General features: G+C 38.5%; 2 protein-coding genes across 13 annotated transcripts in view; one reads left to right on the top strand and one right to left on the bottom strand.

Annotated features, from left to right (window-relative positions):
- The window catches only part of FASTKD2 (FAST kinase domains 2), a 26,523-nt gene extending 7,557 nt beyond the window's left edge, over positions 1-18,966 (bottom strand). Inside the window, exons 1-7 of one of the 4 annotated variants that reach the window (XM_003820798.5) lie at positions 18,645-18,966; positions 16,812-17,638; positions 14,082-14,185; positions 12,988-13,096; positions 12,250-12,373; positions 11,947-12,086; positions 9,871-10,043 (exon numbers count right to left, since the gene is read on the bottom strand). In XM_003820798.5, the coding sequence (XP_003820846.1) occupies positions 9,871-10,043; positions 11,947-12,086; positions 12,250-12,373; positions 12,988-13,096; positions 14,082-14,185; positions 16,812-17,540 (1,379 nt within the window). In that variant the 5' untranslated portion in view covers positions 17,541-17,638; positions 18,645-18,966. Of the gene's footprint in view, positions 1-9,870; positions 10,044-11,946; positions 12,087-12,249; positions 12,374-12,987; positions 13,097-14,081; positions 14,186-16,811; positions 17,639-18,550 lie in introns of all 4 variants that reach the window. The other 3 variants (XM_063595257.1, XM_003820799.6, XM_063595256.1) reach the window with 3 other exon arrangements.
- Positions 18,716-22,054, top strand: part of MDH1B (malate dehydrogenase 1B) — a 27,946-nt gene continuing 24,607 nt past the window's right edge. For 3 of the 9 annotated variants that reach the window (XR_003027377.3, XM_055109015.2, XM_055109010.2), the window contains exon 1: positions 18,901-19,049. Coding sequence is in view for 5 of the 9 variants with exons in the window: in XM_055109015.2 (XP_054964990.1) it covers positions 19,028-19,049 (22 nt within the window). In the remaining 4 variants the exon portion in view is untranslated. Of the gene's footprint in view, positions 19,050-19,398; positions 20,417-22,054 lie in introns of those variants that run through there. The other 6 variants (XM_003820797.5, XM_055109011.2, XM_055109014.2 and 3 more) reach the window with 6 other exon arrangements.

Raw genomic sequence — 22,054 nt, 5'->3', positions numbered from 1 at the left:
TTGGTGCCTACCATGTACTGCCTTCCTCTGGATATACAACAGAGTTGTTCTCATAAATGGTCTAGGAAGAGCAGGGAATACAAACTTCTTTTTTTATAGCCTTCAAAATACCAAATCCAGGCAATTGTACATTCATGGGCATTCAGGAAATGGTGACTAATTAATCTTGCTATATCTGCCATATTGCCCCTACTTCTCCTTTGGAGAAATGTTGAGGTGGGAGGCTTAGAATTAGGTAAGGGTTTCTCAATCTCAGCACTACTAACATCCGGGGCTGGATAATTCCTTATTGTGAGGGGCTATCTTGTGCATAGTAGGATGTTAGCGGCACCCCTGGCCTCTATCCACTAGAGGCCAGTAGCACAGACCTCCCTCCTGTTGTGACAACTAAAAACCATCTCCATACATTGCCAAATGTCCCCTGGGAGGCAAAATCATCCCTGTTTGAAAACCACTCGGTTAAATGAAAGCAGAATAGACAGACAAAAAGACAACATTCATGATTCTCCTCCTGTACTAATTCTACTACTGCCATTTTATTAAATGTCCTCCTAGCCTTTGTTACCTTTGTTATCCCCCCTCTATTTTCAACGTAACAATTTTGTTGGAACAAGTTATCTCTCAGGTTGCCTGGAGTCACCTGAAAAACTCTTACCCGCCCAGTACTTACTCTCTTAATCCCTCTGGGGCTGTTTCTGGAGTTTTAATTACCACTTAGCTTGATATTATTTGTCTAGAAAGTACAAGGCATCAATAGGAGCCAGCCTCAGAAGAAAATGAAGCCAGGGGAGTAAAGGAAGATTGAATTTGGGAGATATTTTTCGACCTTTATTAAATGTCTACTCTTTGGCAGGTCCTGTACTAAGTTCAGAAAAACAGGCAGCTGGGTTGGACTCTGGAGAGCTTACCAACTGAGGAGCAGAGACAGACTTACTGACACAACAAATTGATGTGACACAACTTGTCATGTCTTACCCAGTCTCTGGTGCAGCCTGTTGTCAAGGCTGCACCAGAGACTGGGTAAGACATGACAAGCACAGGGACTCTGACGGTGACAATTAGGGAAGACACAGGAAATGCAGTATGAGCTGAGTCTGTCCATTCAGTGGACAGTACAGTGGGAAGCTGCTTTTTAGTTGGCCTGACACCACTTAATTGATTAACTGCCCTTAAGGGATGGGCATTTGACTCAGACTCAGTCAATCAGATGTTCTCTTTCAGAAATCTAAATCTGGAGGGAAAACTAAAAGGAAAGCAAGCAGCTGGAGTCAAGTCATTTGATGGCAAACAGATGGCCTGTGCATCTTGCCACTGAGACCTTCACAACTGCCCTAGTTTGTTCCCCCAAGGCCTCTGTGACCTACACTCTAATTTTTTTCAAATCTAAAAATTACTATGTGCTGGGCATTGTCATAAGAAGTTGACATAGATTAACTCATTTAATTCTAATAACAACCCAATGAGATTAGACATAGCTCATCTCCATTTTAATAAGTGAATAAACTGAGGCACAGATAAGTAATTTGCCAAAAGTCAAGCAGCTAACAAATGACAATGCTGAAACTCAAACCTAAGCAAGCTGGCTCTAGAGTCCATGCTTTTAATCACTGTTTTAACAAATGACATTTTATATGCTTTTCTGATTTTTAATGAACCCTGACTGATCCAAAGAGTAAGAAAAGATGTTCTGGGTAGAAAGCAGAGGTATGAAAGAAGCTGGCACATTTGAGGAATCACTGTATTTAATAGTAGAAATGTATGGCTGTGGTTAAAATGAAAAGAATAGAAAGCAGTAGCTCGAGACCAAATGAATAGTTAAGGTCAAAACTGAACTAGAAGAAGGTCCAGTTCTCACAGCTTCTCAGAAACACTGATTTAGCAAGGACATATAGACAAAAATACCTTCATGAAAAGTCCAGAAACCAATTAAGATATTGTCGTACTCCAGACAAGAACAAAACCAAGAAGAGTTGCACTGAAACAGGCAAGAAGAACATTTTACCCAGGTCAGCCCCTCCCCAAAGCCGGCACAGCTCAGCACCAAGGAGATCACCTTGGCCTAGGACTTCTCCCTTGGAGGGAGAGAGTAGAGTGTGCAACCAACATCCGGCTTTTCACTGCGCTGCCCTAGGGGCTGGATTTCTGTCTAAACTCACGTGGAATACTAACAAAACCAGCAGGGTTCAGATGCCTGAGAGCAGTTAAGAACAAAGGAAAAGGGGTGGACAGCTTCCTGCACTTAGCACAGCTCTGAGAGATTGAGAGAAGGTACGCAACCCGAGGATTCAGCCTCAGGAGGAAATGAGAGGAGTGGAGCATGTCTTCAACATCCTAGCCTTTTGGTGAGCTGTCCAAGGAGCTGGTTTCTATCTCACCTCACAAGGAGAGCGGACGAAACCAGCATAGTTTGAATGCTCAGGAGCAGTTAAGAAGGAAAAAAAGGGGTCAGTGGCTTGCAGCAGACAGCACAACTCAAGGCTTCTCTACAGCGAAGGAGAGAAAGGAGAGGAGCATCTATGTCCCCGACTGTAGTACAGCAGTCAGACACCAGAGGGAGCAAGACATTCCCTGATACTGGAAAAAAAAAAAAAAGAAAGAAAGAAATTAAAAAAAAGAAACCAGTAAATCCCTCTACTTAGAAATCCATAAACACATTCAGGCCAGGCATGGTGGCTCATGCCTGTAATCCCAGCACTTTGGGAGGCCAAGGTGGGTGGATTACCTGAGGTCAGGAGTTGTAGACCAGCCTGGCCAAAATGGTGAAACCCCGTCTCTACCAAAACTACAAAAATTAGCCAGGCGTGGTGGCAGGTGCCTGTAATCCCACCTACTTGGGAGGCTGAGACAGGAGAATCGCTTGAACCTGGGAGGCAGAGGTTGCAGTAAGCCGAGATCGCGCCACTGCACTCCAGCCTGGGCAACAAAGATCAAAACTCAGTCTCAAAAAAAAAAAAAAAAAAAAAAATCATAGAAAAAGTTTAAGAGGTCCCCAGAATCTCTGGCTAAGCTGATTAATAAGTCTTTCCCTGTCAAAGCCAGTCTGTAAAAACAGAGAGAGGATACTATTTCTTTAATTGTGCAGACACCAATGCAAAGCTACAAGGAAGAAAAAGCATCAGGGAAATGTAACACAATCAAAGTACCAAAATAAATGTCCAGTAATCAACATTAAAGAGATGAAGATCTATGAACTGCCCAACAAAGAACTAAAAATAATTGTCTTATAAGAACACAGAAAAGCAAATGAAATTAGGAAAATGATATATGAGCAAAATAAGAGTATCAACAAAGAAATGATAAACTATAGAAAGAACTAAACAGCAATTCTGGAGCTAAAGAATATAATAACTGAACTGAAAAATTGACTAGAGGGCCATACCAGCATATTTCAGCAAGCAAAAGAGAATCGGAGAATTTGAAGCAGGTCATGTGAAATTACCCAGTCCAAAAAGAAAAAAGAACAAAGAAAGAAGAAGAGTTAAGAAAGCCTAAGACACTTACAGGACACCAACAAGCAAACCAATGAGCGCATTATGGGTGTCTCAGGAGAAGAAAAAAAGGAGCTGAAAGCTTATTTAAGGAAATAGTGGCTGAAAACTTCACAAATCTAGAAAGAGTAATGGACATCCAGATTCATAAAGCTCAAAGGACCCCAAATAAGATTAATCCAAAGAAACATACATTAAGATACATTGTAATCAAACTGTCAAAATTCAAAAACAAAAAGAACTTTCAAAGCAACTCATATCTCCCACAAGGATGAAAAGCAACTTTTCATGTACAAGGGAGCCCCCATCAGACTAGCAGTGAACTTCTTAGCAGAAACTTTGCAGGCCAGAGAAGGGACTGGGATAATGTATTCAAAGTGCTGAAAGAAAAATTGCCAACCAATAATCCTACACTTGGCAAAACCGTCCTTCAAAAATGTAGATCAAGACTCCCAAACAAATGAAAGCCAAGGAAAACTGTCATTACTAGTCTTTTCTTAAACTAAACGCTAAAGACAGGTGAAATGAAAAAAACACAAAACATCAATGTGAAAACACAGGAAAGTATAAAACTCACTAGTAAAGGTAAATACATAAACAAATATAGGATATGGTAATACTGTAATAGTGGTGTGCTTTAGTTCTAGTATAAATGTTAAAAAAACTATCAAGAATAACTATAAAAATTTGCTAATGGATATACAATATAAAAAGATGTAAACTGTCACATCAATAGCAAAGTATGGGGAGACAAGTGTACAGCTTTTGTATGCAATGGAAGTTAAGTTGTTTTCAGCTTAAAATAGACTGTTAAAACAATAAGATGTTTTATGTAAGACCCATGGTAACCACAAATGAAACACCTTTAGAGACTACACCAAAGAAAAACAGAAAGGAATTGAAACATCTCACAAAAGAATCAACAAGTCACAAAGGAAGACAACAAGAAAGGAAAAGATAGAAGAAAAAACTGTAAGACAGAAAACAAAATGGCAATAGTAAGTCCTTCTCTATCAATAATTACTCTAAACATTAAGTGGATTAAACTCCCTGATATGGTTTGGCTCTGTATCCCCACCCAAATCTCATCTCAAATTTTAATCCCCATGTATTAAGGGAGAGACCTGTTGGAAGGTGATTGGATCATGGGGGCAGTTTCCCCCATGCTGTTCTCGTAATAGTGAGGGAGTTCTCACAAGAGCTGATGGCTTAAAGTGTAGCACTTCCTCGCCCTTTCTCTTGCTCTCTTCTGTTACCTTGTGAAGGCGACTGCTTCCCCTTTGCCTTCCGCCATAATTGTAAGTCTCCTGAGGCCTCCCCAGTCATGTGGAACTGTTGGTCAATTAAACCTCTTTTCTTTATAAATTACACAGTCTTAGGTAGTATAGCAACGTGAGAATAGACTAATACATTCCCCAGTTAAAAGACACAAAATGGCTGAATGGATTAAAAAAAAAGACCAAACTATAACTTGTCTACAAGATACTCACTTTAGATTTAAGGACATACACATAGTTTGATAGTGAAGAAACGGATAAAGACATTCCATGCAAACGGTAACCAAAAGAGAGTAGAGGTAGCCATACTTATATCAGACAAAATATACTTTAAGTTAAAAATTGTCACAAGGACAAACAAGGTCATTACATAAAGATAAAAGGGCCAATTCATCAGGAAGATATAACAGATCTGAAGGGAGAAACAGATGATACAATAACAGTAGGAGACTTCAATAACCCCACTTTCAATAATTTATAGAACATCCAGACCTAAATCAGTAAGAAAACAAAGGACTTGAAGAACACTATAGATCAGTGGTCCCCAACCTTTTTGGCACTGGTTTCATGGAAGACAATTTTTCCAGACTGGGCATAGGGGGGTGTTTCATAAGGCATTAGATTCTCATAAGGAGCACGCAACCTAGAGCCTTCACATGCACAGTTCACAATAGGGTTCACGCTCCTATGAGAACCTAATGCCATGGCTGATCTGACAGAGCTCAGGCAGTAATGTTCGCCTGCCACTCACCTCCTGCTGTGTGGCCCAGTTCCTAACAGGCCATGGACTGGTACCAGTCCGTGGCCTGGGGGCTGGGGACCCCTGCTACAGATGAAATGGATATAACAGACACATACAGAACATTCCAGTCAATAGCACCAGAACACATATTTTCCTCAAGTGCACATAGATCATTCTCAAGAACAGACTATATGTTAGGTCACAAAACAAGTCATAACAGATTTAGGAAAACTGAAATCAGACCCAGTATCCTTTCGGATCACAAAGAAATACAATTAGAAATCAACAGAGGGAAAACTAGAAAATTCACAAATATGTGGAAATTAAACAACACACTCTTGAACAACCAATGGGTTAAAGAAGAAATCAAAAGGGAAATTAGAAAATATTTCAAGACAAATAAAATTGAAAACACAACATACCCAAAATTATGGGATGCAGAAAAAGCAGTACTAACAAGAAAACTTATAGCAATAAACACCTATCTTAAAAAAAAAGAAAGCTATCAAATAAAAAACCTAAATTTACACCTCAAAGAACTGAAATAAGACAAATAAACTAGGCCCAAAGTTAGCAGAAGGAAATAATGAAGATTAGAACAGAAATAAATAAAATAGACAATAAGAAGTAGAAAAAACCAACAAAACGAAGACTTGGTTTTATGAAAAGATGAACAAAATTGACAAACCTTTAGCTAGACTGACAAAAAAAGAAAGAAGATTCAAATAAATAAGAGACGAACAAGACATTATAACTAGAAATAAAAACCAATGCCACAGAAATAAAAAAGGCTCATAAGAGACTATCATGAACAACTGTATGCCAACAAATTGGATAATCAAGAAGAAATGAATAAATTCCTAGAAAAATACAACCTACCAAGACTGAATCATAAAGAAATAGAAAATCTAAACAAACCAATAATGAATAAGGAAATTTAATCAGTAATCAAAAACTTCCCAACAATGAAAAAGGCCAGGACTAGATGGCTTCATTGCTGAAGTCTACCAAACATTGTGAGAAGAATTAACAATACTTCTAATGTGCTTAAACTTTTCCAAACACCTGAAGACAGAGAACTCATTTTATGAGGCCAGCATTACCCTGATACCAAAGCCAGACACATGCATTATGACACAAGAAAGCTACAGGCCAATATCCCTGATGAACACAGATGTAAAAATCCTCAACAAAATATTAGCATTAGAAGGATCATACACCATGAATAAAAAGGGATTTATCCCTGGGATGCAAAGACGGTTCAGTATATGCAAGTCAATTAATGAGATACACCACATTAACAAAATAAAGGAGAAAAATCATATGATCATCTAATTAGATGCAGAAGAACCATTTGATGAAATTCAACAACCTTTATGATAAGGGCTCTCAACAAATTAGGTATAGAAGAAATGTGCCTCACTGTAAGTAAGACCATATATGAAAAGCCATAGCTAACATCATATTCGATGATGAAAAACAAATATTTTCTTCTAAGACCAGGAACAAGACAAGGATGCCTACTCTCATCACTTCTATTCAACAAGGTACTGGAAATCTTAGCCAGAGTAATTATGCAAATGAAAGAAAAAGAAAGAAAAACAACCAAATCAGAAAGAAAGCAGTAAAAATATCTGCTGTGTTCCTATACACTTATAACAAACTATCCAAAAAGGAAATTGGGAAAACAATCTTGTTTATAATAGTATCAAAAAGCATAAAATACTTAGGAATAAACTTAATCAAGGAAGTGAAAGACTTGTATATTGAAAACTACAAAGAAATTGATGAAAGAAATTAAAGACACAAATAAATGGAAGGACAGTCTGCACTCATGGATTGAAAGACTTAATCCTGTTAAAATGTCCATACTAACCCAGGCAGTCTACCGATTCAGTGCAATCACTATCAAAATCCCAATGGCATTTTTTTACAGAAATAGAAAGAAAACTTAAAATTCATATAGGACCACAAAGGAATCTGAACTGCCAAAGCAATTTTGAAAAAGAACAGAGCTAGAAGTATCACACTTCCTGATTTCAAAATATATTACAAAGCTACAGTAATTAAAACAGTATGGTACTGGCATAAAAAAGACAAAGCTGCCAAGACTACACATAGTAAAAGAATATGCTCTTCAACAAAAGGTGTTGGGAAAACTGGATCTCCACATGCAAAAGAATGAAATTGGAACCTTATTTTATAACATACACAAAAATCAACTCAAAATGGATTAAAGATTTAAACATAAGATCTAAAACTACAAAATTCCTAAAAGAAAATGTGTGGGAGAAGCCTGATGGCATTGGCTTAGTTAGGCAATGATTTTTTTTATATGATACCAAAAGTGCAGGCAACAAAAGCAAATACAGACAAGGAGAACTATATCAAACTAAAAAGCTGCACAGCAAAGGAAACAGTCAACAAAGTGAAAAAGCAACCTACAGAATGGGAGAAAATATTTGCAAACCATACATATGATAAGCAGTTATTATCCAAAATATATAAGGAATTCCTGTAACTCATATATTTATGCTTATTGCTATAAGTTTATATAAAACTTAATGCTTTAAGTTTTCTTGTCAGTATTGCTTTTTCTGCATCCCATAATATATATATTATATATATATTTATAGTATGTTTACATATTATAACATACTGTAACTTAATAGCAAAAATAATAATATGATTTAAAAATAGGCAAAGGACTTAAATATTTCTCCAAAGAAGACATACAAATGGCCAACAGGTATGTGAAAACATGGTCAACATCACTAATCATCAGGGAAATGCAAATCAAAACCACAATGAGATATCACTTTACATCTGTTAGGACGGCCATTATCAAAAAAACAAAACAAAACAAAATCTAACAAGTGTTGGAGAAGATGTGGAGAAATTGGAACCCTTGCACAATGTTGATAGGACTACAAAATGGTGCATGGAAAACAGTATGAAGCTTCCTTGAAAAATGTAAAAGTAGAACTACTACCTAGTAAAGAAAAGCCCAGGACCAAACTGCTTCACTGCTGAATTCTACCAAACATTTAAGGAAGAATTAATACTAATCCTACTCAAACTATTCCAAAAAGCAGAGAAGGAGGGAATACTTCCAAACTCATTCTACAAGTCCAGCATTACCCTGATACCAAAATCAGACAAAGACACATCAAAAAAAACAAAAAACAAACAAAAAAACTACAGCACAGTATCTCTGATGAAGATTGATGCAAAAATCCTCAAAAAAAATACTAGCAAACCAAATTCAACAATACATTAGAAAGATTATTCATTATGACCAAGTAGGATTTATCCCTGGGATGCCAGGATGGTTCAACATATGCAAATCAATCAATATGATACATCATATCAACAGAATAAAGGATAAAAACCATATGATCATTTCAACTGATGCTAAAAAAAAAAAAGGCATTTGGTAAAAGTAGAACCCTTGGTAAAAGCAGAATCCCTGTATGATCCAGGGATCTCACTTGTGGATATATTTCAATTCATAAGAATTGAAATGAGAATCTCAAAGAGAAATCTGCACTCCCATGTTAAGTGCAGCATTGTTTGCAATAGCCAAGATAGGGAAACAACCTAAACATCCATCAGCAGATGAATGGATAAAGAAAATGTGATATATACATATAATGGAATATTATTCAGCCTTAGAAGGAAATCTCGTCACATGCTACAACATGGATCAACTTGAAGGGCATTATGCTAACTGAAATAAGCTAGTCATAGAAGGACAAATACCGCATGACTCCACTTATATAAAGTATCTAAAAAGGTGAGTCATAGAAACAGAGATTACAATGTTGATTGTCAGGGGTGAGGAAAGGGGGAAATAGGGGAGTTGCTATTCAACAGGTATAAAGTTTCAGTTATGCAAGATGATTAAGTTCTAGAGATCCACTGTACAATATTGTTAACTATATCGTTAATAATAAAGTCAGCAATATTGTACTGCACACTTTAAAATTTACTAAATGTTCTTACCATAATAAAAAAAAGTCAAATTTTTTAAAAGACAGATTTCTCCATTTTTTAATACAGTTAAAATGAACTATGAACTTAGGAGCTACGAGGATAAGCTGGGAGGGTTTGAAATCAAACTCCTATAATGAATTAACTAATACATTATAAAGAACAAAGAAACAAACAAGACAAAGGGCAGCAAATATAAAATAAAATTTTGTTTAACCTTATAAATGAGTAAGGAACACTATGTTTTATTTATTGGCATGGATGATGACTATGGGTGTGTTCACTTGTAATAATTCATTAAGCTTATGATTTATAACCTTTTTTGTAAGTTATATGGCAATAAAAAAGGTAAAAAAAAACAAGTACATACTCTTTGTTCTGGCATTTGTAGACATGATTGAGAGAAGAGTAAGTATGAAGAATAGATAGAATGTTTTTCATGTTTAGGGATTCAGGATCCTCTACTATTCTCTTCATAAACAGGTCCATTAAACCAACAGGTCGAAAGCCAAGGTTTTCAAATAAAATGAGGATAAAAAGAACCTTAAAAAGAGAAAATTGAGGGAAAACTCTATAATAATTACAGTATGCTAATAGTAATTTTTTAGATCTCAAAAAATCTAAGCAGCAATTCAACTGTCCTGATCAACAGAATATATCCTGAAACAGAATATTTCCATGAAAAGGAACAATCATCTTTCTCTCACAAAATCTGTTCTATTAATTCTTGAATTGGGTATCCAGTTAATAAGCAATCTTTTTTAAGCTGAGAACCAGGGCATACAATGATTTCTACGTTTCCATCTGATTTAAAAATAAATCTCTTCCCACATGCTTTTCATACAACATATCTGAAAATTACTTTTAAATATGCCTTTTCTGAAGGTTTTCAAAATGACCAACTCAATCGTGAAATTCTCGCATTCCCAAACTTAAATACTTCCTAGATTGTAACATGTAAGACATAACCCCAAAATTTCTATATTTAATATTCATACCTATAAGTGAAAATGGAACTGAAACATTATGATTAAAATAAACTTTCAAGTTCACCTCCAATTTCCTTCTCAATCTTTCTTACTTAGGATTATTACTTCTCTTTCTATAACCAATTTCCACAGTAAACTCAATATTTACCTTACTCTCCAAAATAAACTGAACCTAGAGATCTAACAGTTATCACCTATTTCATTGCAAAAAGAAGTTTTTACCAGGTGCTTCATTAAATGTTTATATTCTTAACACAGCTCCTGATTTTAAAGGCTTTTACTCTGGATAAAACAATGGACATGACCATTAAGTAGTGACATTTTATTCTTCAAAAACCCCAAGCCTGTCACATCACCCATCTTTATTATTTGAAATCTAACAAGAACAAAGTATAAACACGGAAATCATGCTAAATATCTAACAAAAGCACCATACAACCCTTTTTTTTTTTTTTTTTTTTGAGACAGAGTTTTGATCTTTATTGCCCAGGCTGGAGTACAGTGGCACAATCTCAGCTTACTGCAACCTCCACCTCCCAGGTTCAAGTGGTCCTCCTGCCTCAGCCCCCCTAGTAGCTGGGATTACAGGGACACGTCACCATGCCTGGCTACTTTTTGTATTTTTAGTAGAGATGGGGTTTCACCATGTTGGCCAGGCTGGTCTTGAACTCCTGACCTCAGGTGATCCACCCACCTTGGCCTCCCAAAGTGCTGGGATTACAGGTGTGAGCCACCGCGCCCAGCCCATACAACCCTTTTAAAACGAAAAAGAAGAGCAAATTTTTGTTTCAAATAGAAAGATGACCAAAGGATAGAATAGTATACAGATTGTCCTTGACTTACGGTGGGGTATATCCCAACAAACTCACCATAAATTGAAAATATTTTAAGTCAAAATGCATTTAATACATCCAACTTACTGAACATCATAGCTTAGCCTAGCCTACTTTAAACACGCTTAGAACACTTACATTCACCTATAGTTGGGCAAAATGAGTTAACAAAAAGCCTATATTGTAATAAAAGTGTTGAATATCTCAAGTAATTTATTGAATACAATATGCATTGTTTACCCTCATGACTGCACAGCTGATTGGGAGCTGCGACTTGCTGCCACTGCCCAGCATGAAAAGAGAGTATCATACAACATATCACTAACCCAGCAAAACAACAAAATTCAAAATTCAAAGTATGGTTTCTACTGAATGCGTATTGCTTTTGCAACATCAAACAGTCAAAAAATATTAAGTCAAGCCATCCTAAGTTGGGGACTATTCATATTAGCAAGTAGCCCCCAGACAGGAATAATAAGGAGCTAATTTTTCAAAAGTCAATTCAGCATTGGAATATTTTGGTATCTTAACTACTATAAAGGTGAAAGAGAAATACTTAAAATGCTAAATGAACTAGTGTTTTAAAAGTTTGTGAGGCTTATTCTAAATTGTTAATGTACTCACTTTTCTGAACTTCCAGATGTCGAAAGTTGCAGCCACATAATCTGCAAGTCCCTTGAAGAGATCCAAATTATGGTATTGGAGGTCTTTGCAGGACTGCAATATGTTGATCATTATTCTTAAAGGACACCCATGGATATTATCTTGAAGAATGAGTTAAATAAACAAACAAAAATTACCTGATTGTTTTGAATACAATATGCTTTATTCTTTTTTCATATAAAAGCAAAGTTTTTAAAACAAAACAAAAATAGTCTAAAACAGAAACTCAGGTATTGCAAATGATGAAAGAAAAATTCCTCTTACCTAGGACCACCTTACTGCATTCATCCAGGAGTATAAGAGATCGGTGATTCATGGCAGCTAGTACTTCAAACATGTGCTGGCTATTCAAAACAGAAAATCTGTCTAATTCCCTCAAGGCTTTCATCTGAAGAAAAACAAATTTTAATTTAATTTACTATCTATGACAAAATAAATTAAACTTTTATTTTTATTGAGACAGGGTCTTGTGCTGTCACCCAGGTTGGAGCCTCAACCTCCCAGGCTCAAGTGATCCTCCTGCCTCAGCCGCCCATGTAGCTGGGATTACAGGCATGCACCACCTACAGGCATGTACCACCACGCCTGGCTAATTCTTTGATTTTTTTTTTTTTTTTTTTTTTTTTTTTTTTTTGCAGAGACAGGGTCTTGATCAGTCACCCAGGCTGGTCTCAAACTCCTGGGATCAAGAGATCTCCCTGCCCTTGACATCCCAAAGTGCTGGGATTACAGGTGTGAGCCACCATGTCTGGCCTAAACATTTATTTTTAAACAAAAAGGATGAAGTTTGGGTAATATGACCCAGACAAATAGATAAATAAATATACATGTATATATATACAGATAAATAAATATAAGGGTACTTCTATTCATTCACTTTAGTGAAGCTAAACCTAAAAGCCCAGCAATGCCCTCCTAGAAAATTGACTTCAGGCAGTGATAGCAGGTTATAAGAAAGAATTTTTTCAAATCTCATCCACTAGAGAAAATTCATGTGTTTACCTCCAGTTTCCTCTTAAGAGCAATCGGTGCATCTTTTCCAATATACTTCATCACAACTTGTAATGTGAAGACATCTTCTATTTTCCAAACTTGCTGATCAACTAGTATTCTGTTATCAAACACAATAAATATTAAAATCATAGAATCTTCAAAGCAGAAGAAAAATCTTAAAATTTCATTTGGTCCAGCCCCTTCTTACAGGCAAGGATTATGAAGCCCAGAGAAATGATCTACCTGCTTGAGAGAGTGTAAGTAGTTAAAGATCGAGACCCAATCTATTAATAGTGCTATTTTCTCTCACATTATTGTGCTGTCTTTACTAAAGAACAAATTATGTCAGGAGATTATAGTAACATATCCTATGCATAGTCAACGTCAAAGGGAGTTAAGTTTTACTCTCACTAATCTATGACATTAGATCATTTATATCAATTTTATAAATTCCTTTTCAAGCTGGGTCAATGTCAACCCTCACATAGTCCCCGAATAACTATTCTGAATTAAATATACATATCAATTCTCTCCTACCCCGCATCAGTACTATTTTTTTTTTTTTTTTGAGACAGAGTCTCGCTCTGTTGCCCAGGCTGGAGTGCAGTGGCGCGATCTCAGCTCACTGCAAGCTCTGCCTCCTGGGTTCACGCCATTCTCCTGCCTCAGCCTCCCAAGCAGCTGGGACTACAGGCACCCACCACCACACCCGGCTAATTTTTTTATTTTTAGTAGAGACGGGCTTTCACCATGGTCTCGATCTCCCGACCTCGTGATCCGCCCGCCTCGGCCTCCCAAAGTGCTGGGATTACAGGCATGAGTCACTGCGCCTGGCCAGTACTATGTTTTAAAATAAATTAATTTAGATTTCAATGTTACTCACATCTTTGTTATTATGGACCCTAAGAGAAGTATTTCCAGCCTATGTCATCCAGAGTCAGGATTTTAAGCTTAATAAGGCATGAAAGACTGTAACTACCAACAAAGCCTCCCCAACCCCTCCTCCCCTCAAGAAAGGAGTTTAGTTTTCATCTCAATTTCTTTATTCCAGATATATGAGGAACAAAGAAAACCACATGAAGAAAGCATAAGAGAGTTCTCACCTGAATCCCGTTCGTAGAACATGAACATTCTTGCATGGTTCCATTGCCTCTAAAACAGTTGACAAAACTGAAAGGCATATCTCATCACACTCATTGATACGTTCCTATTGAAATATAATTACAAAAACACTACAGGTGATGAGCCCATAGTAAACTATCTTACCCAAGCAAAACCACTGAACTGATGTACTGAATAAAACGATTGAGTATCAAACCAACAATTCCTACAGTCAGTCCACAATAAACAGCATCTTTGGGAAATAAAAAGTCATACTTACTGAATTTTCCAGCTGACTGATACACATCCTTTTATGCATCAACACTTTTTTACCTTCACCATTATCACTGAAAACACATTTGATATTTATTATATTCCACTGCTTCTGAAACAACTTTTATTAAACATTATTTTTACCTCTACTTGGAATTCAAGGTCATTACAAAGGCAAAAACAGTTAAAGTGCAGGAATATAAGAACTACTGAAGTACAGAAGGTAACTAGCCCATCTCTAAAGATCCTTAAATGGTTGTGCCTTTACAATTTCCCTAGATCCTTTCCTGGGTATCAAGGTGAAACTTTACTTGTGAGTCTTCTGATTCACATCTCCTGCCACATTCTACCACTGCTATCTGGGTCTCAAGGGAAGCCTACACCCCACAGATTCTTCTTTCAGGTCCATTTACTTAGGGTACTAAGTTTGATTCCAGAAATAGTGGGCATAATTTGGAAAGTGAATAGTAACAACACAGCTTAACTAGCAGTACTCTACAGTTTAATCACAACTAGTCTATACACCTCACAAAAAATCACATCTGAGGAAACTTAGCCTGAAGAGAGAGACGCTCTTTTGCTAAAATTACATAACCAATGAATCACAAAGTCGTAAGTCAGAACCAGGTAATAATAAGAAATGGTTATGGTTAGAAGAAAAAAAAGGTTTCTTTCCTATGAAAGGGTTTCCTTAACAATTTTACAGCATTCCATCCATATCTACTATGAAAGAAAAGACCACTTGTCTATGTGTTTGAAGGGCAAATTCATTGATGGCACACTGTCCTTTCACCTCTAAAATGTCTTTACATTATTCCAACAGGTCAGTGAGACACCATCATCCATACAGATGTTTTGACTACAAAAATCTACTACTCATACCTCACCAACACAGATGTCATCCCGATGCAAATATCTGTCCAAAATCTAGTAAGAGCATCACTGACCAGGTAAGGTGATTTATTAGTCACTTTTAAATAACTACATAGGAACTAATACACAGCCTACAAATAAACAGGGATATTCTGTGGTTTAAACAAATACACACACATACACTAAATACAAATTAGTTATTCCTTAAGGACATATGGAAATCACAGTAATGTAAAAAGTTAAAAACTTTCCCATAGCTATGAACCCAATTATTGAATTCTATAGCAAGACAGGATACATGCCAGATTATCCCCAAGGAATTCCTGTCTTTTAAAAAATTATTATTATTATTTTCAGACAGGGTCTGGCTCTGTCACCCAGGCTGGAGTGCAGTGGCACGATCATGGCTCACGGCAGCTTCGACCTCCCAGGCTCAAGTGATATTCCCACCTCCGCCTCCAAGTAGCTGGGACCACAGGCGAGTACATCACACCCAGCTAATTTTTGTATTTTTTGTAGAGATGGAGTCTCCCTTTGTTGCCCAGGCTGGTCGCAAACTCCTGGGCTCAAGAGATCCTCCTGCCTTGGCCTCCCAAAGTGCTGGGATTACAGGTGTGAGCCACCACACCTGGCTAAGAAATTACTTCATTATCATTGAGTTTATACGTCAGAAGTGTACACTCTTAAAACATAAATGATTAACAAGCTAATCCTTCCTTCCTTACATTTGGCACCATTTCAGTGACATTAAACAGGACACTGACATTCTTGCTTTAGACTAAAAATGGCTCCCTCCATCCAATTTTAACCTTCTTCCAATACATTTTCCACTCATTCAGTGATCTAAAATACAAATTTGAGCACGTCAACCCATTGCTTAAAATTCTTCAACGGATTCCCATTGCCTACAGGATAAATGCATACTCCTTAGCTAGCCGTAAGAGGCTCTTTATGATTTGGTTCCTATTTTTCTGGCCTCTTGTTCTGCCCCTAAGCCTCTTGCCCCTCACTCCTCTCCTTTGATCACCATGTACAAAACTTGTTCCCACCCACTCAAACATACAACTCCATCATTCTGTGCTTCAGCTACACCAAACTACTTTCAGCTCTTCAAATTTGCCAAACTTTTCCTCTGGGAACAGTAGGGCATGCAATCCTCTCTACTTGAAACACCATCCCCTTCACTATCATTCTGCTCATCAGTTTAGGCATCATCTACTGGGCCTGAATTCCAATTCTACCATGGACTACATTCTCTTCCTTCCCCTTCCCTTCTCTCCTTCTTCAACTACCCAGGCTTTCTTTGTATATCTTGCATCTCTCCTCACTTTAGCTTCTTCACCACTACTCAACCCTGGGGATGGTAAATGTGGAAGGCTTTCATAAATTTCCATAGCAAAAGGAAGAAAATAACTAGCTAACTTAAGGCCTCTAAATCATATAACATATATGCAGAAATAAATATAAAGGAAACTACCATTCCATTTGATAGTCTCTTTTAAGAAGGCTACATATCTATATCCCTTCATTCTTTCAAAATATTCTAAACCAAGTAAATGCATGTTTAAATCTCCTTTTTATTTTACCTGGGTCACCCTCAGCAAAGTCTGCACCAAAATAGTGTTCTGAGGGATTCCAAGCTTCACTATGGCGTGAAGACTGAACAGTAGGTACTTATACTGCATGATCTTGGCTTCTCTCATCATATGTTCACAGAGCTGATTAAATGCAGGGTGGCTAAACATCAGTCGTTTTTCAAAGCGCTTCTGGTCATCAGACAGTCTTTTGGCAATTGTCCACATTGCTGTGAAATAGTTGCTACTAGGAAATGTTGGCGCTTTTGAAAATGCATCTAACACATCACTCAGGGAATTACATTCCTCAGACAGTTTTCTACTGCTGATACGGTTTGGTTTTGTTTCCTTGGTAAGAACATCTTCATTGGAGACTTCATGATTAAGGTTTACTTTCTTCAATTCATCATCAGATTTATCAACAGGGACAAGAGACTGCTTTGAGTCAAAAAACAGTCTTTTAGCATAAAGTAGTCTTTCAATTCTAAGGGCTGTTAGAGTGCTTATGCCCTTTGTTTGAAAGCCAACATCTGATTTAAAAATGAATGCATCCTGAAAGAGATATCTAATGATATCAGTTGATTGCATTCTGTTATGAAAGTTATTTAAAATGTTCCAGTTTGAATGAACTATTTTTGGTTTGCAAAGTCCCAAACAACATAGCCTCATAGTTCTGCTTGTTGAAACTAATGTACTGAATTGTCTAAGGTTCCAGAAAAAGGAGCCCGCTTTGTTATTCATTTTGCTCTCCACTGAAACACTTCCAAATGGCTTCAAAGTTGTCAATATGAAACCAACGTCACTTCTACTAGTGAAAAAGAACACGTGCTGTGGTTTTCCTGTAGGGGAAGAAGTAATGAAAAGAATAAAAATTAAAACAAAACTTTTATTTAAAGAAATGAAATGCATTTAACAGAAGAGAAAATGGGGAACCTATGGAGCCATTAAACATTTACATAAAACAGTAAAAGTTTTTTTTTTACCAATGTGGGCTCCCTCCAATCTACCACAATGTGTCCAGTTTCAAAGAAGCCAGGTCACTTTGGAAGTAGTCATTGTATTAATGAGATTTTTCTGGTGCAAAAGCGTTCCATAAAGCTTTCTCTGTAGGAGAGACTTTTGTTGGCATTGTTATGGAAATGTTCTCGGTGAAAATTAGGGGATTAGCATTGATAGATCATTTTCTTTTTTCTTCTCTGTTTTTTTTTTTTTTTTTTTTTTTTGAGACAAAGTCTTGCTATGCCGCCCAGGCTGGAGTGCAGTGGCGCGATCTTGGCTCACTGCAACCTCCACCTCCCAGGTTCAAGCAATTCTCCTGTCTCAGCCTCCCAAGTAGCTGGGATTACAGGCGTATGCCACCACGCCCGGCTAATTTTTGTATTTTTTGTAAAGACGGAGTTTCACCATGTTGGCCAGGCTGGTCCTGAACTCCTGACCTCAGGTAATCCACCCGCCTCGGCCTCCGAAAAGTGCTGGGATTACAGGCGTGAGTCACCGCGCCCGGCTGATAGATCATTTTCAACATGACGATTTAGCAACGGCCGAACCCAGACCATCAAGAATAGGGACCTGGGCAGGTAGAACGGCTCAGTGGAAGAAGCAGAAAACGAAAGCGATGTCTGCATGTGGCCTGCGCTTAAGAGGAAGATCTTATACAACCAGCCAGCCTCACCAGACCCCAGAACCAACTTCAAGAGCCTGTCCTTCCGCAGCTGGGCCGCCCAGCATTAACCCACCTCCTTTAAACTTACTTCCAAGACAACTCGTGAGACTCTTCTCCTCGAAGTAAAAAAGTCTAGGATGTGATACGGGCAGCCGCTAAGCCCAAGCTCGTCCTCCACTCACCTTAGAGCACAAGGCCGTGGCTACATACAGGAGCAGCCATGACAGCTTCCCCGAGAAGCTGCGCTTCTCACGAGATCTTACGGATTCCCTCAAAGGTCAAAAAGCATATGTTCGCGGCTGTAGCTGAAGGACTTACTTGAAGAAAGTTTACCGAGGAGAATGACTAATTTCCCTGCATACAGGAGTGGGGCTCGGGGATACCACAGAGCTTATAAGGGCGATGTTTGATCGTGTATCGCAACGTAACCCATTCAGGTCCTAACTTTAAACACCTAACCTCTGCTGGGCGCCAGACTTTGTAGTGCGCCTGCGCCTTGCCCTTGGCTGCGTGGTTGCCAGGAAACCGCGAAGCCGCGGTCCCTGCCTCTGAGTCTCTCCCGACCATGGCCAAATTCGTCATCGCGGGTGAGTGATCCCCGCGTCCGCCCGCAGATTGCTCAAAACGCCGACAACAGCTCACCTCCCATGGCCGCTTGGCTTGGCAGCCTCTATACGGACCGCTCCATGCTTTGCTATAGATTTATTCAAAGTTATTTACTGGACCGTGACGGTGCGCCAAGCATTGTGGGACACTGGGGATGCAATGGAGGGAAACATATCCCTGCCTTAGAGGAGCTTTCAGTCTCATGGGGCACAGAACATGTACTTTTGATACGGTGTGATTAACGCGATGAAGGAGACCTGCACAGGCCTCTGGGAGCGTAGACTCCTAATCTGGGTTTGGGGGATGAGGGAGAGGTGGACACAAGGAACTGGCTGGGGAAGGTATTACAGGAGCTGAGTTGTGAAGGTGTGAGCTGAGGAGGCTATTCCAGATAAAAGCAGAGAGGCAGGAAGCTTCCTGGCCTAACAGAAGATCTGGATATGTGGGGCGTGACAGGACCTGGGGCTACAACAGGAGCAGGAGCCAGGTCCTTGCATTTCATGTAGGTCAAGCAAAGGTGTTTGAACTGTATCCTGAAAGCAATGAGGAATTATAGAAAAATTTTAAGCAGGAGAGTAGTCTTAATGAGTTTGCATTTTAGGAAGCCTGTCTTGGCAGCAACGGAGAGAATGATTGAAAGTGCTGGTTGACAGCAAGGACTCAACTGAGAAGGCTTTTATTACAACAATCCCTGGTACCTACCTCCTCTCCTCGTAAAGTTTCTTAAAAGAGTAGACTGCTCTTCCATCTCCAGTTCTGCCTTCCAATCAGTCTTGGAAGAAGGCTTCTACTTCTGCTTCCTGACAGAAACTGCTGTCACCAAAGTCACCACTGACTTTTATAGAAGCTGTTTAGTCTTTGACTTATTTGATCTCTTTGATGCATTGAACACAATTGACATCTACCATCCACAGAAGATTTTTTTTTTTTTTTTGAGACAGGCTCTCACTTTGTCACCCAGGCTGGATTGCAGTGGTGCAATCGTGGCTCACAGCAGCTTTGACCTCCTGGGCTCAAGCGATCCTCCCACCTCAGCCTCCCAAGTAGCTGGGACTACAGGCATGCACCAGCATGCCCAGCTAATTTTTGTATTTTTGTAGAGATGGGGTTTTGTCATGTTGCCCACGCTGGTCTTGAACTCCTACGCTCAAGTGATTTGCCCACCTTGACCTCCCAAAGTGCCAAGATTACAGGCATGCGCCACCACACCTGGCCCAGAAGAATATTTTTGAACACTGACTAACCACATGGTGGGAAGTCAGTGGAAAACACACAGAGAATGTTGCATGTATGACACTGACAGGGCAGGGTTCTATAGGAACGATAGCAGGGGACCTTACTTAATCAGGTAAGGGTTTCCCAGAGGGAGAGATTTTAAGCAGATACCTGAAAGATGATAATGAATGACCTAACAGAGAAGAGGTAGAAAGGAGGGGAGCAATTTAGGCATGGGTAACTGGGAGTGGGGTTAGAGCAAGGAGAACAAGTTTGGTGACAATTGAGAATATAAAATAAGTATAAAATTGAAATAAGTTTATTAGGACTGAAGCAAATAGTACAAGGAAGAGAATTTCATAAGGCGAGGCTAGAGTTAGATAATGTAGATTCTTTTGAGCCACATTCAGTAGTTTAGACTTTATCCAGAGTACATGAAAGGTTTTTAGAAGGGGAGGAGGGCCTAATCAAATCTGAATTTTATCTGAATGTTACGGCTATAGTGTGGGACAAACAGACTTGATACCAAGAAACCAGTTAGGAGACTAGTGCTATAGTCCAGGAGGGAGTTGATTGTGACCTGGCCTAGAGTGGCAAACAATGGAGATGGAGAGAAATGAATGGATTGGAGAGATATTAGGGAGGCAGAATCTATAGAACTGGATGTCTAATTGACTGGAGGAGGGTAGATAAGGGAGAAAAAGGAGTTAAACATTGTTCCCAAGCAGAGGTTTGAATAATTGCAGAGATTAGGAGTCACTGAAAAAAAAAAAAGCGGATGAGTAGGTTTAATACTCTGGATACTCTTACTACTCTTAGATAATTAGGGAGATGGACATAATAAATATAAGCGACTAAGCACATTTAGTAGGGGAATGGTGACAAAATACATCATAGACCTTCTGAGTGTCTATGAGACATTTTGAAGGAGATGGGAAAATACAGGAGGGTGTAGGCATCTAGATAAGGAGATCTGAGCTGGAAATATAGATTGCTACTTGAAGCCAAGGGAATGAAGCAGATTGGCCAAAAAGAATATGTAAGTTATAAAGACAAGATGCTTCTCAGAATGATACCTTTTAATGGGTTGATAAAGGAATGGAAACCTACAAAGGATAGAAAGGAGTGACCATAGAACAGGAGAACTGGGAGAATGCCCCCACTATAGCAGTGTTTCAAAAGCCTGGAAGGGGGCAGTGGTGGCAAATGCTGCCAAGGGTCAACAAGAAAAGGATCGGAAAGTATCTGTTGGATTTAGTGGCATGGAAGTCTTCAGTGACCTTCAAGAGAATTGTGGGGTCTGCTACATTGCAGTGGATGAGAAATAAATGGAAGTGAAGAACTGAGGATGGCAAGTATAGGGAACTCTTTCAAGATATTTTGATCAAAAAGGACATACGAAAGGCAATAGCTAGAGGGGGAGATGAGTTTTTTGTCTCTTAGGACAGGAGAAACATAATGTAATGAGTATATTTAAATATGACAGAAAGGGACTATTAGAAACAGATACAAGACTCTAGAAAGAGAGGATAATTAACTAAGCAAAGTTCCTATGAAGGCAGATGAGGATGGGATTCAGAGCATAAGTGGTGCGATTAGATTAGACAGGAGGTAGGACTCCTCTTCCATTGAAATGAAGAAAGGAGGAAAGGATGAGTCCAAGTACAGACAGGCATGTAGATGTGATGGACGAGGTTGGAGATTTTCCAAACTAATGCCATTTTGTTTTGTTTGGGTTGGTTTTTGTAAAGTAAAAAGCAAAGTTGTCTGT

The sequence above is a fragment of the Pan paniscus genome, chromosome 13 (assembly GCF_029289425.2).
Source record: "Pan paniscus chromosome 13, NHGRI_mPanPan1-v2.0_pri, whole genome shotgun sequence".
In the NCBI taxonomy this organism is placed as follows: domain Eukaryota; kingdom Metazoa; phylum Chordata; class Mammalia; order Primates; family Hominidae; genus Pan; species Pan paniscus.
The sequence above is the reverse complement of the archived record's forward strand: the minus strand, read 5'-3'. Positions and strand labels throughout refer to the sequence as shown.